The sequence below is a fragment of the Macaca thibetana genome, chromosome 1, assembly GCF_024542745.1.
Source record: "Macaca thibetana thibetana isolate TM-01 chromosome 1, ASM2454274v1, whole genome shotgun sequence".
Classification (NCBI taxonomy): Eukaryota; Metazoa; Chordata; class Mammalia; order Primates; family Cercopithecidae; genus Macaca; species Macaca thibetana.
In genome coordinates, this window is record NC_065578.1 from 31,330,755 (window position 1) to 31,344,945 (window position 14,191).

At 52.4% G+C, this 14,191-nt stretch overlaps 4 protein-coding genes across 6 annotated transcripts in view; 2 read left to right on the forward strand and 2 right to left on the reverse strand.

Annotated features, from left to right (window-relative positions):
* Positions 1 to 14,191, forward strand: part of RBBP4 (RB binding protein 4, chromatin remodeling factor) — a 418,599-nt gene that overhangs the window by 87,775 nt on the left and 316,633 nt on the right. The window lies entirely within an intron of this gene.
* Positions 5,026 to 5,968, reverse strand: FAM229A (family with sequence similarity 229 member A). Its single transcript, XM_050796755.1, has 3 exons — positions 5,706 to 5,968; positions 5,478 to 5,624; positions 5,026 to 5,288 (listed from the first exon to the last, which is right to left on the reverse strand). Exons 1-3 carry the CDS (start codon positions 5,837 to 5,839, stop codon positions 5,186 to 5,188), a joined length of 384 nt encoding a protein of 127 aa, XP_050652712.1. The 5' UTR covers positions 5,840 to 5,968; the 3' UTR covers positions 5,026 to 5,185.
* TSSK3 (testis specific serine kinase 3) lies at positions 6,446 to 8,046 on the forward strand. Its single transcript, XM_050796004.1, has 2 exons — positions 6,446 to 6,590; positions 7,316 to 8,046. The coding sequence occupies exons 1-2, from the start codon at positions 6,446 to 6,448 to the stop codon at positions 7,975 to 7,977; spliced, it is 807 nt and encodes a 268-aa protein (XP_050651961.1). The 3' UTR covers positions 7,978 to 8,046.
* BSDC1 (BSD domain containing 1) overlaps positions 8,827 to 14,191 on the reverse strand; it is a 30,835-nt gene continuing 25,470 nt past the window's right edge. For 2 of the 3 annotated variants that reach the window (XM_050795566.1, XM_050795559.1), the window contains exons 10-11: positions 12,159 to 12,262; positions 8,827 to 10,381 (exon numbers count right to left, since the gene is read on the reverse strand). In XM_050795566.1, the coding sequence (XP_050651523.1) occupies positions 10,349 to 10,381; positions 12,159 to 12,262 (137 nt within the window). In that variant the 3' untranslated portion in view covers positions 8,827 to 10,348. The other variant, XM_050795548.1, reaches the window with a different exon arrangement.

The following is a 14,191-nucleotide window of genomic DNA, read 5'->3' on the forward strand; positions in this document are numbered from 1 at the left end:
TTCTTTCTTTCTTTCTTTCTCTCTCTCTCTCTCTCTCTCTCTCTCTCTCTCTCTCTCTCTCTCTCTCTCTCTCTCTTTCTCTCTCTCTTCTCTCTCTCTTTTTCTTTTTGAGACAGAGTCTCACTCTGTTGCCCAGCCTGGAGTGCAGTGGCATGATCTTGGCTCACGGCAACCTTGACCTCCTAAACTCAGGTGATCCTCCCGCCTCAGCCTCCCAAGTAGTTGGTACTACAGGCATGTGCCATCACACTTGGCAATTTTTTTTTTTTTTTGGTAGAGACAGGGTTTTGCCATGTTGCCCAGGCTGGTCTCAATCTCCTGACCTCAAGAGGTCTGCCCATCTCAGCCTCCCAAAGTGCTGGGATTACAGGCGTAAGCCACCATGCCTGGGCACGCCATCCTTTTTCTTAGGGGAGCAGATGGAGGCCCCTAAGAAGTAGAAGGCTGCTAATAAGGCCTAGGACTAGGCAGAGGGGAGGAGAAGGGGAAGCTGGGTCCGAGTCCCGATGTGATGAGGTTTCAGGGAAAGTGGCATCTGGGGTTTCCTCAGAGCCTGGAAATTCCACTGTTTCCGGCTCCACTCTGAGACCCCCAAATCCTGAGATGCTCAAACCCTGGGGCCCAGTCCTTACAAGTCCTGGGGGCCCTCTAGGGGATGTGAGTCTGTATCAGGAGGTCCACAATCCCCTGACAAGTCCCAAGGTGGTGAGTAGGATCCTTGATTGTCCCTAATGCCAATGTGCACTTCGGGTGAGGCAGACCCCACGCCTGTTCCCTGCATGATCCCATGTCATCCTCATGTAATCCTTGGAGGCACATAGCTTATTTATCCCCATGGCACCTATGAGACTTCAAGGGGTTAAGGAACTTGCTCAAATTTGCACGGCTAGGGTGAGGCAGAGTGAGGATTTGAACCAAGGTTTGACTGACATCAGAGTCTGTGCTTTTAACTCCTGTGCTATATTAAGTCTGGCGACCCCCCTGGTTGATTGGCTCAGTAAGAGGAGGAGGATTTGTGGGGGATTTGCTTGTGGTTGGGGTGGCTGTCCCCCTCTCATATCAAGCGATGGGAAAGGGTAGCACTGACGTCAATTATTGCCATGGTGATACAGCAACCCTTTCCCTGCTGTCTCCATGGTAACCTGGGGGGTCCATCTGTACTTCGCCCCCTCCTTCTAAAAGGGGGTCCCTTAGGGAGGGGCTGGCTAATAAGGTGTCTGAGAAAGAAGTCAGGGAAGGCAGTGATTCGAGCATCCCCCTTTGCCTGGCCCCTCCCCATTCCTCAGGCCCAGAGAGTAAGGCTGGGATCTACATTGGGTCCTGCACTGGGGTCTGGGGACAGATGTACCCTTTAGGGTAAGGGAGGCAGCTCTGTCTTTGCTACCTGGGGATTCCCCTGGAAATTCCCCTGCCCCCAATCCCCCCACCAAGTTCTTAGGCTCCTGAACAGAACTGCTAGGAAGTTGGCAGAGAGAGACAAGAGGGTTTCCTCAGCCCTCTTCAGGGCTGGACATCACCCAACCCCTGGGGACAGTGTCTTTGGCTGTCTGGCTCTCTGCTGCCCCTTGAAGCCAATGGTAGGAGCAGCAGCCATAGCAGTCTCTCTTGCTTATCAAGTGGTAGCTGTGGCAGTGATTCTTGCGTGGTGCTATACATACAGGTCCTTGCTGAAACTTTCCACCAGGTGTCAATTAACCCCACTTTACAGATTTGAAGATGGAGGCTCAGAGGGGCTAAGTAACTAGCTCAAGATTGCACAGTTAGAAAAACAGAGTCAGGGCCGGGCACGGTGGCTCACGCCTGTAATCCCAGCACTTTGGGAGGCCGAGGTGGGCGGATCACGAGGTCAGGAGATCAAGACCATCCTGGCTAACACGGTGAAACCCTGTCTCTACTAAAAAATACAAAAAAAAAAAAACAGAGTCAGGACCTGAACTCAGCACTAGTTTCAGCCAGTGGGTTTTCCAGTGAGAAGGAGGAAGAAGAAACAGAGACCAGGATGGAAGAGAAGAGAAACAGGAGAGTGAAGTGACCCAGCTAGGAACCTGTCATACTCTGCCTGCCTGCAGAACAAAATTCAGACTCCTTCACCTGGTATGCAAAGGTCTCCTTGATCCAGCTTCTCTTCTATTAACCCATTCCTGGATCCCCTGCATTCTACGCTCTGAAAGGGAAAATGATGTCAAATTCAGGCCTGGATTCTCAGTACCAGCCATGGCCCAGGAAGGTGTTGACGAAAATTGATGAACTGAGTTTCTTTTTTTTTTTTTTTTTTTTTTTTGAGACGGAGTCTCGCTCTGCCGCCCAGGCTGGAGTGCAGTGGCCGGATCTCAGCTCACTGCAGGCTCCGCCTCCCGGGTTCACGCAATTCTCCTGCCTCAGCCTCCCCAGTAGCTGGGACTACAGGCGCCCGCCACCTCGCCCGGCTAGTTTTTTTTGTATTTTTTAGTAGAGACAGGGTTTCACCGTGTCAGCCAGGATGGTCTCGATCTCCTGACCTCGTGATCCGCCCGTCTCGGCCTCCCAAAGTGCTGGGATTACAGGCTTGAGCCACCGCGCCCGGCCTGAACTGAGTTTCTTGAACTTGTCCTTCACTTTCCTGCCTCCAGGCCTTTACCCACAATGCTTCCTCCCCAAAGGGAGTGCCCTTCCCCTTGCTCATGGACATTCTAGACCTAACTAGTCCCACTGGCAAGGACTGCGTCTAGAATCTTTGTGTCCTTCACAAATCAGGCATGTGGGACGTGGCAGTAACTGGTTCTAAATTTTTTTTTTTTTTTGAGACGCAGTCTCACTCTGTCACCCAGGCTGGAGTGCAGTGGCGCGATCTCGTCTAACTGCAAGCTCCACCTCCCAGGTTCACACCATTCTCCTGCCTCAGCCTCCCGAGTAGCTGGGACTACAGGCTTCTGCCACCATGCCTGGCTATTTTTTTTGTATTTTTAGTAGAGATGGGTTTCACCATGTTATCCAGGATGGTCTCGATCTCTCGACCTTATGATTCACCCGCCTCGGCCTCGCAAAGTGCCAGGATTACAGGTGTGAGCCACCGCACCCGTTCTAATTTTTTTTAGAGTCAGCATCTCACTCTGTTGCTCTGGCTGGAGTGCAGTGGTGTGAACTTGGCTCATTGCAGCCTCAAACTCCTGGGCTTAAGCAATCCTCCTGCCTCAGGCTCCCCAGTAGCTAGGACTACAGGCACATGTCATCATACCTGGTTTTTGGGTTTTGTTTCGTTTTTAGAGATGGGATCCTGCTGTTTTCCATGCTGGTCTTGAACTCCTGGGCTTAAGTGATCCTTGTGCCTCAGCCTCCCAAAGTGCTGGGATTACAGGCCTGAGCCACCATGCCTGGCCTATTTTTTTTTTTTTTTTTAGGAAAGGAAGGTTGAGAAGACAGGAGAAAGGCAGTGGGAGAGATGGGGGAAAAAAAAAGGAAGAATGAGAAGGATTCACTATTTGGGGGCTGGTAGAGTCCAAAGAGACCAGCTGATGCCTTTTTTTTTTTTTTTTTTTTAAAAAAAAAAAACAGTGAGGAAATAGGCCCTTTTAATAAGCCTCCTACATGGGGACTGCCTGGGACAGCATTTTATGTGGAAACTGAGAAGGGTATCCCTTTTGGGTGACTGTGGAATTCTAAGTGCTGTAGGGAGAGTCTGGACTTCTCTACCCCATGAGGATTAGATGCGGGTGTTGAATTAATTGTCCTTAGATCTCAGGGTACAGGAGACTGAACCTAACCTTTAGGTTACACTCCCTCCATACAAAATTGGAAAGCAGAATATACAGGCTCATTAAAGCGAAATTGGAAAGTAGAAAATAGTTGCTTAAATACTACCACTTCCGGGCAGGCTTCCTGTCATGGGCCCCTCCGAGGGTAGATCTTAGGGCATGTGGTCTGAGGATGCCAAGGAGTGTGCTAGTGTCACTTCTCATTGGGGGAACTGAGTCTCAAAGGCTCGGTTCACTCATCTGTAAAATAGGAAGTTAAACCAACTTCTTTCTTTCTCTTTCTTTTTTTTCTTTTTTTTGATAGAGTCTTGCTCTGTTGCCCAGGCTGGAGTGCAGAGGCATGATCTTAGCTCACTGCAACCTCTGCCTTCTGGGTTCAAGTGATTCTCCTGCCTCAGCCTCCCGAGTGGCTAGGATTACAGGTGTGTACCACCACACCCAGCTAATTTTTATATCTTTAGTAGAGATGGGGTGTCACCATGTTGGCCAGGCTGGTCTCAAACTCCTGACCTCGTGATCCACCTGCCTTGGCCTCCCAAAGTGCTGGGATTACAGGCGTCAGCCAGCATGACCGGCAAGCCAAGGTTTTTCAAATGGCCTCTCCCCCAATCTTTTTATGATCCCTTCTGTCCTAGGAGAAACCAAGTCTCAGGATGGACTAGGGCAGCTCCAAACCCTTCCAACAAGGAAGGCCCCAGGCGCCTAGGACCGCAAAGAGCAAGTCCCAGAACCATCTTCTCGCTGGAGAGGATTAAAATGGGCCTGGTGGGGCATCTGTAGTCTCAGCTACTCGGGAGGCTGAGGCAGGAGAATTGTTTGAACCTGGGAGGCGGAGGTTGCAGTGAGCAGAGATCGCGCCATTGCACTCCAGCCTGGGAAACAGCGAGACTTCGTCTCAAAAAAAATATATAATAATAAATAAATAAATAAATAAATAAATAAATAAATAAATAATGGGCCTGGTGTGGGTGGCCACTGGCTGTATTCTATGTTACTTGTCGGCCCACCTCTCCCTCCTGTCCCCCACTTCTGTGGGTCACCGGGGTCCAGCACAGTGATGTGAATTTCACCAGAGAACTAGGAGAGGGTTAGAGAGATCTCGGACAAGGGCAGGGCCCCAGGGGAAAGGCTGCCCAGCAAAAAATGGGAGGAGCGAAGTGGCATAGGTTGAAAGGTGGAAGGGCGGGCCCCTGGGGCTGTGTCCAAGCGAGGAGGCCGCGGAAGGGCAAGTGTTATTGGACTGGACAGAGCAGCTGGTGGGCCCGACGGATAGACATACACTGCCAGCCCGGAGTGGAAAGAACAGTTTATGCTGTGCTTTATTAAAATGTGCATCATTTATTTTAAAATGTGCATCATTGTCTCGTGCTCGGCGCATGCGACCTCAGCGTGGTGGCCCGCGGGGGGGCCTCGTTCCCGCCCAGCTCCCGCGGAGCCGCAGGGAGCAGGCGCACTCACGTGGCGCGGGCCCGGGGGCTCCCGCCCATGGCCAGGTAGACGTCGATGGGCACGTGCAGCAGCGTCAGGCAGTGGCATCCGGGGCAGCGACGAAGCGGCCTGGGGAAAGCGGGGCGCGACAGGGGGCGCTGAGGCGGGGGCCCGGCCCATCCTGTGGGGCACATCCAGGGAGTGCACCTGGGTCCCCGGGGTTCCGGACGTGGATGCGGGGACCTGACTGCTGGGGGCGCCAAGTGGGACCGAGGGCGGGGCCGCGGGACGGGCGGAGGGGGTTGGCGCGGGCCTCACCTGACCGGGTTGTGCTCCGTCACTACCGCCTCCGGGCTGTCCTGGGACTCGGGGGAGGCGGCAAGGCCACGGGAGTCTCCGGCCTCAATGGGGAATCTCCGACCCTGCGGGGGCTCCTGGGCGCTCATGTCCAGGCCCCGGGGCGCTCTGCGCGGGGAGTGGCGGTCAGGCCTCTCCCGGGCAGCCGGGCGCCGCCGCCTCGCGCCCGCCCCCTGGGCCGTCGCTCACCTCCCGGAGGCTGAGACCGGTCCCAGGCTGGAAGCAGCTGCCCGAGCCCTGGCCGCGGGAGAACGCTCCGGTCCAGGCGGAGCCGGGCAGGTCTCTGCGGTGGGCCCGGACCCGGGCGTCGAGGAGGGCAGCATTGTGACCCGGGCCGCGGCGCGCTGACCTCACAGAACCCGTTCCTCCCACTGGAGAACCCCCAACGGCGCCCCCGGCCGCCTCTGGCACTCAGCGCGGGCCGGAACCGGGGACTGGAGGGATCTGGCCATGGCGCCTGGAGACGGGGTAGCGCAGACCCCAGCCACCCGATGGGGGCGCAGCAGGCCAGGGCAACCCGCCGCGAGGCGGCGTCCACGCCAAGGAGCCGAGCCTTCCCGGCCCACACAGACGCCGAGGAGCGCCCTCCCAGACGGGGCTACGACTCAGTGCCTGGCGCGGGGGCGGGCTCGGCGGTGACTTAATCCGGGCTGGGTTTGGTGGCGGTAGTGAGGGCAGGTAGGGGCACTGCCCATTTTGGCCAAGGGTCACACAGCATTTACATCACAATTGCGCCGGAGCTTAAAAATGTCTGGCCCTCTCCCTCCCCACCACCCGCGGCTGTGTCCAGACAATGTTCTAACGCTGGGGGCGGCTGCGGATGAAGTCCTTGGGGAGAAAAGGGGCAGGCCAAAGGCGATGGTGGAGTAGAGCTGCCTCGCAGAGGCAGCATGAGCTGAGAGGGTGATAGGAAGGAGGCGCTAGACAGGATGGAGGACTTTCTGCTCTCCAATGGGTACCAGCTGGGCAAGACCATTGGGGAAGGGACCTACTCAAAAGTCAAAGAAGCATTTTCCAAAAAACACCAAAGAAAAGTGGCAATTAAAGTTATAGACAAGATGGGAGGGCCAGAAGGTGAGCTGGGGCCCCTTTGGAGGGAAGGAGGGCTGGCTGAAGGCGGTGGGTGCTTCCTCCTGTTGAAAAGATCATTCAATCACTCCCTGCGCCCACTGGCCTGGAACCAAGCAAGCCGGATGGCAGCTCTGGAGTGGGTCAGTGGGTAACAGAGGGATTCTGGGAGTCCAGGAACATTACACCCCCCAAAATGCAAGATTAAAGTGGCATGAGGTAAAGGATCCTCAGAGGCAAAACCTGAGCCAGGCTTTCCTTTCCGGCAGGGGAACAGAGACTGGCAGAGGCCACAGCCAGGGCTAGTAGAGAACAGGGGCAGGTGCCAAGGCCCGTGGAGATGGGAAAAAGGAAGACAGGGCTCATGGAAAGAACTATGGGGTCAGGGGACAGCGGCGGGAGGAGCTGGCTCACCAGCCTGTGGACAAATCAGGCCTGCTAATTTGTGATTCTGTGGCTTTGTCTAAAAGCACCTTGATATCCAGTCTCACAGACTGCTCAACAGTCCACGAGGCTGGTGGGAGTGGTTCTTTTTTGAATGATACACTAATGACAAAAATAATAGAAGTAAACATTCTTTGCAATGTCTAAGCAGCTAGACACATTTAAGACCATTAAGGGAGCCAAGAAATAAGACCCAAAGTGGGCAGAAGTTGGAAGGCAGGAGACAGGTGTGAGGAGGTGGGCCTTTCTGATCTGCCAGCCCATCTCTCCTCCCCTTACTTCCTCAGAGTTTATCCAGAGATTCCTGCCTCGGGAGCTCCAAATTGTCCGTACCCTGGAACACAAGAACATCATCCAGGTGTATGAGATGCTGGAGTCTGCCGACGGGAAAATCTGCCTGGTGATGGAGCTGGCTGAGGGAGGGGATGTCTTTGACTGCGTGCTGAATGGGGGGCCATTGCCTGAGAGCCGGGCCAAGGCCCTCTTTCGTCAGATGGTTGAGGCCATCCGCTACTGCCATGGCTGTGGTGTGGCCCACCGGGACCTCAAATGTGAGAACGCCTTGTTGCAGGGCTTCAACCTGAAGCTGACTGACTTTGGCTTTGCCAAGGTGTTGCCCAAGTCCCGCCGGGAGCTGAGCCAGACCTTCTGCGGCAGCACAGCCTATGCCGCCCCTGAAGTGCTGCAGGGCATTCCCCATGATAGCAAGAAAGGTGATGTCTGGAGCATGGGTGTGGTCCTGTATGTCATGCTCTGTGCCAGCCTACCTTTTGACGACACAGACATCCCCAAGATGCTGTGGCAGCAGCAGAAGGGGGTGTCCTTCCCCACTCATCTGAGCATCTCGGCCGATTGCCAGGACCTGCTCAAGAGGCTCCTGGAACCCGACATGATCCTCCGGCCTTCAATTGAAGAAGTTAGTTGGCATCCATGGCTAGCAAGCACTTGATAAAAGCAATGGCAAGTGCTCCCCAATAAAGTAGGGGGAGAAAGCAAACCCAAAAATCCGCTTCTAAAATGGTGATATATATTTTACGCCTTAAGTTTACTTATCCTAAAACTTACATCTACCGGAGCCTTACTACCACTCTTTCCTTTTAGAGATCTTCATGGAATCAAAGGGCCTCATTCAGACTTGCTTTTTTTTTTTTTTTTTTTTTCCTTGCTCTGTCGCCCAGGCTGGAGTGCAGTGGCACGATTCCAGCTCACTGCAACTCTGCTTCTCAGGTTCAAGCGTTTCTCCTGCCTCAGCCTCCCTAGTAGCTGGGATTACAGGCACCTACCACCACACCTGGCTATTTCTGTATTTTTAGCAGAGATGGGGTTTCATCATGTTGGCCGGGCTGGTCTCGAACTCCTGACCTTAAGTGGAGGCCTGCCTCCGCCTCCCAAAGTGCTGGGATTACAGGCGTGAGCCACCAATGCCTGGTCTGACAAGTGATTTTCATACTAAAGTTAATTAAAATAGACCCCAGAATCATATACAAACAGGGGGAGGAGAGGAGAAAAACGACCAAGAACAACTGAAGCCATTGTTGTTGCAACTTCCTTTCCAAAGAAAAGCAGAGGTGTCGGGAGTGCAGAGATGGCCTCCCGACTCCTTGTCCCAGTGAGAGGCCTGTGGGGAGCCCTGTCCCTTTCTCATCCCAAAAGCAAAGCTGAATCTGGGATGAGGACAAGCGATGTCCTCTGGACCCAGGCTATCCCTCTACCCTGTTTCTGGCTCCAAGTGGGAAGCCAGTCCTGCCCTGGCCCAGTGCAGCTGCCAAGGGGACGAAAACAGACCCCAGACACCTTCCAGCTTCGGTTGAATCACTTTAATGCTGTTAACGGCAAGTCTGTAAAAGGTTCAGGACAAAGTTCTTTTTTCTTTCTTTTTTAATTATAAAACTAACAGCTGTTAGAATCTTTTTTCTTTTTTTTTTTCCTTTTTTCTTTTCCCAGCTACAAAATACTCTGGGGAGATGCATTATAATTTAAAATATATAATATTGCACAAACAACCAAAAAGTTAATTAAACTAAAGAAATAATTACAAAGAGAAAAACCCCATCCCGTCAAAAAAAAGATTCAGCATTCTCTCCAACCCACCCCCTCACTGAAGGTTTGAAGTAGAAGTGACCCCACTCTCTCGGTGTCCCTGACCACGATCCCTTTCACTCGCTGGTGAGCACACCAGATTAGGTACAAGAATCATCAGAGCAGCATCGTGAAGCACCAGGCTCTCCAGAGATTCCTGCAGCCCCTCATTCCCCCCAGAGGTGCAGCTTTACCAGACTGGAGGGTGAGAGTGCAAAGGCTGGGTCTGTCTTCAGGGAGAAGAGCTTTTGCAGAAGCCTGATGAGAGTTTCAAGTTCACCCCCAGGATAGCCCTTCCAGAAGCAGAAGGGCTGAGGCGGAGAAGCTAGGCTTACCAGAGTTGTAAGTACTCGGCTGTGATCACCGCTCTGTACCGCTGGTAGCTGTTTTATGTCCTAAGCTACAGGGGAGTTGAGGTGGGTAGCTGGTTGGACAAGGTATCCTGCCAGGCAACACACAGAAGGGCCTCAAGTGGCCCCCTCCCTTCTTGGGGAGGGGAAGAAATGCAAGAGCGAACTCCTGCAGGTGGCACAGCTGGGCTAAGGACTTGGGTGCATCTGACATGAAGAAACCCTGGGAAGGCATAGGGACAGACCAGCATGGGCTGGAGGAAAGGAAGGAGGTGGGTCAGGGTTTGGTCTCTGGATTCTGAACCCCAAAGGAGCCTTTCCAGGAATGGAAAATGCCTGGGAAGGGGAGATTCCCAAGAGAGGAGAGGCAAATTTCCCAGAGGTAAGTGCATCTTACCCACTGGGATAGGAACCAAAATGTGTTTGCTGTCCCTGTTTAGCCAAGGGTAGGTGGCGAGGCCCTCCCTGCCTGCTTATGGTGGACAGTGTGTGTTGTCTCGGCTTCCTCCGAGAGACTGGTGGTTTAGCTTCTGTCTACACAGGCGGAAGGGCTAGAACTATCCCTTGGGACTTCCCAGCAGGAGTCCTCAGGAACAGTGGGTGTTCGGCAGAAAAACACAGGCTCTTCTGGTGACGGGGGATAGGTTTCCTCTCCCTCGGGTCATCCTATTGTTGGCACAAGTCAGAGTTCCTGGCCGGGATTTAGAGAGCCCCTTTCCAGGCATGAGCAGAGGCCCAGATGGCCAGCAGGGAGCCACCAGAATCTGTGCCCAGAGCTCTGGTTGGCAAAGGAGATTTGGGGGGACATTCTCAGAGTCTTCCAGGGCTGGGCTGAGACGAACGAGGGAGGCGAGAGATGCCATGGGTGGGGAGCTGCTCCCTCTGGCTCCCTTACTCCCAGTCCTCCCACTCTACATCTTCCAGCTGCAAATGGGAGGGGGTAATGGAGATCACAAACACATAGTTACTCCTGAGTCAGGCCCAGACCTAACCTCCGCTTGCTGAGCAGAGCCACCTCCCATCCCCTACCCTAGGCCATACTCTGCCCCCTACTGAGAGTGAATCCCTAGTCTTAAGGAATGTGTCTGAGGGGCAGAGCTGCCCTCTGCTTGAGGGGTGGGCCTGCTGCTCTGATTATTTCAGACCTAAAGGAAATGCTTCCGCCAACCAACACCAGACACCACAAGGTGATGGCTGCCTACAGGAACCAAGTCAGCCCCAGTCCTTTAAGGAGAACTTGCCTCCTGCTGAGCAGATAATGCCATGGCTCTGAGATGCAGATCACTTAGGAGGCCTGAGCAGATACTTGGCCTTGGTCACAAAAGAACAGTATAATCAAGGGCAAGTTACTTAGCCTTTGGGTGAATGGGGGCCACTCTCCGAGTGGCACTATGGTTAAAAACAGAGGTGGCAATGGCCTACGGGTGCCCACTAGGTCTTCACTAGGGGCACCAACACCCTAATTCCCAGCTCAAGTCTCCCCACAGAACCTTTTCTTGCTTTGTTCCTACTCTTGGCCTGCTGTCGGCTAAGCCCTGGTATAAGAGGTTCTAGAATGCTCAGGTGTATTGCAATCAGGTTTTAAAGGGGGCTGCAAAGACACAAAAAGCCAGCAAGCCCCTGTGGCCTGACAGGGCACTATAGGCCTTCTCTGTCCTGAGTATAGTGAGGTAGTCACAAGTGCAAAATACTCCTGTAGATAAAATACTCCTGTAGATAAAATACTCCCCCAAGGCTTCAGTTTCCCGTCATGAAAAAGGAGGCCCTTCACAGGTCTCTCTAATCTGTCCACCTCTTTCTAACAGGCTCATGAGTTACACAATGGAAGGACTCATGTGGTTCTTATGTGACAGTGGAAGTAATGCTGACATGAATCAGATATCTGGGCTGCAGCCTCAGTCCTGTCATTAATTAGCTGGGAGAGCTTTGGACTGTTCCAGCCTCTGAATCTAAATGAGCCACTTTTGATTCTGAGAGGTAGTGAAGAATAACAGTACTAAGGCCTCTTTGAGCTGAATAACTGGAATGGGTTTTGTGGGGTTTATCACTAATGTCTCCTGAGTGCCACCATGTCTCAGGCACTAGCCCTAAGGTGTCTACATGGATCACCTCATTAGAGCTTATAAGCCAGGTCTTATAATAATCAATTCCATGTTTTAGATGAGGAACCAGGGGCTTAGGTTAAGTAACTTGCCCTTGATCACACTGGTCTTTTGTCTCCAAGGCCAAGTATATACTCAGGCCTCATACCTGGGGACCACAACTCAGAAGGTCAGGTAGGGTTTGATGTCTTTTTTTTTTTCAAAAATAGAAATGGGGTCTCACTATATCGGCCAGGCTGATCTTGAACTCCTGGCCTCAAGCAATCCTCCCACCTTGGCCTCCCAAAGTGTTGGGATTACAGGCGTGAGCCACCGCGCCCAGCACGGCATCTGTTTTCTTAAGCAGTTTCTCAGGCAATTTTAATACTGAGCTAATGTCAAGAACTCTCCCCTCTATCTACCCTGGAACTGAGGGGAAGTGGAGCCTACCGATGACCACTGTTGTGGATCTGAGCAGGAAGCTCCAGCTCCTTTCCCACAACCTATCACCTCAGACAGGAGCAGTGACCCTCCTGAGGGGACAGCTGGGCTGGCTGGGGAGAGTTCTCACATCCAGGACCATTAGGCTCACGTCCCTCTGACCCACCAGGCCCACTCACCTCCCCAGAGGCATCCACTTTGGAAAGTGCCATCTGCACTTCCTCTTCGGTCATGTCCAAGTCAAAGTCTTTCTCCCAGTCCTCACTGATGTCTGTGCTTGAGCCTGGAACCACGAGCCACAGTGTGAAAAGCAGGAGGAGGCAGGGAAGGGACACTTGAAGAGGGTGTAGCTGGGGAGATAGCATGCTTTAAAAGGGTCTCACAAATACACAAGTCTTTACATTCTGTGTTCACTCTGGCACAGCTATCCCACTTTTTTGTTTTGTTTTCTTAGATGGAGTCTCGCTCTCTCGCCCAGGCTGGAGTGCAGTGGTGCGATCTTGGCCCACTGCAACCTCCGCTTCCCAGGTTCAAGTGATTCTCCTGCCTCAGCCTCCCAAGTAGCTGGGACTACAGGAGCATGACCCCATGCCCAGCTAATTTTTGTATTTTTAGTAGAGACAGGGTTTCACCATGTTGGCCAGGCTGGTTTCAAACTCCTGACCTCAATGATCCGCCTGCCTCGGCCTCCCAAACTGCTGCAATAACAGGCGTGAGCCACGGCGCCTCGTCCCCACTTTTAAGAATCTATTCTAAGGAAAAATCCTGGATTCAGTCAGGAATTTAGCAAAGAGTGTTCACTGCAGTGCTGTCATAGTGATGGAAACCTAGAAACAATCTGAAAGTCCACTGACAGGGAATTAGACAAGTAAATAGTGAGTTACATGATGGAACACTATAGGCTGTCAGAGGTTAGGCTGGAAAAGAACTTCACATCCATGCCAAACAGCCTTAAACTATTACCTCAGAAAAAGCAGGCTACTAAAGAGTGGAGAAGCACTGTGGCTCAGAGGCTCCAAGAGTCACAGAAATCTTCCAGAGGAAATACACAGTGAACTGAGACCTTGTCTCTAGAAAAAAGTTTTAAAATTAGCCAGGCATGGTAGTGCACACCTGAGGAGTCCCAGCTACTCAGGAGGCTGAGGTGTGATGATCACTTGAGCCCAGTTCAAGGCTGCAGTGAGCTATGATCATGCCACTGGTGACAGTGCAAAACCCTGTCTCTAAACAAAACAAAAACCTCCCCTCAAACCCAAAACAGTGAACCTCTTCCTCCTCACTCCATTCTGCCCATACTAATCCTGTTCCTCCAGAAACACACCAGGCGCATTCCCAACTTAGGGCTTTTGCATGGGCTGTTCCCTGCACCTGGAACTCATCTCCTCAGATACCCACAAGACCAACTTGTCACCTCCTTCACGCCATTGCTCAAATCTCACCTTCTAGATGTGGTCTACACTGACCATCCTAAAGAGCAACCGATCATCACCCTCACTCTGTTCTAGTTGTTGTTGTTGTTGTTGTTGTTTGAGACAGAGTCTCGCTCTGTCATCCAGGCTGGAGTGTAGTGGCACAATCTCAGCTCACTGCAACCTCTGCCTCCTGGGTTCAAGAGATTCTCTTGCCTCAGCCTCCTGAGTAGCTGGGATTACAAAGACACCTGCTACCACGTCCAGCTAATTTTTGTATTTATTTATTTTTGAAACAGTCTCACTCTGTCGCCTAGGCTAGAGTGCAGTGGTGCGATCCTGGCTCACTGCAACCTCCGCCTCGCAGGTTCAAGTGATTCTCCTGTCTCAGCCTCCTGAGTAGCTGAGATTACAGGTGCGCACGACCATGTCTGGCTAACTTTTGTATCTTTAGTAGAAACAGGGTTTCACCATGTTTGCCAGGCTGGTCTCAAACTCCTGACCTTAGCTGATCCGCCCGCTTCGACCTCCCAAAGTATTGGGATTATAGACAAGAGCCACCACGCCTGGCTCTGGATTGATCTTTTTTCCATTGTAGTGATCACTTCTAACATATTACATAATCAGACTTAATATGTTTATTGTCTATTAATAGAGGAGTTAGAGTATGAGCCCTATGAGGGCAGGGATCTTTTGTTTTGTTCTCTTATGTATTTCAAGTTCTTAGAACACATAGTTGGCACTCAATAGTCACAGACCCTTTCTGTAAACCAGGGGTTGGCAAACTATGGCCCATGGATCAA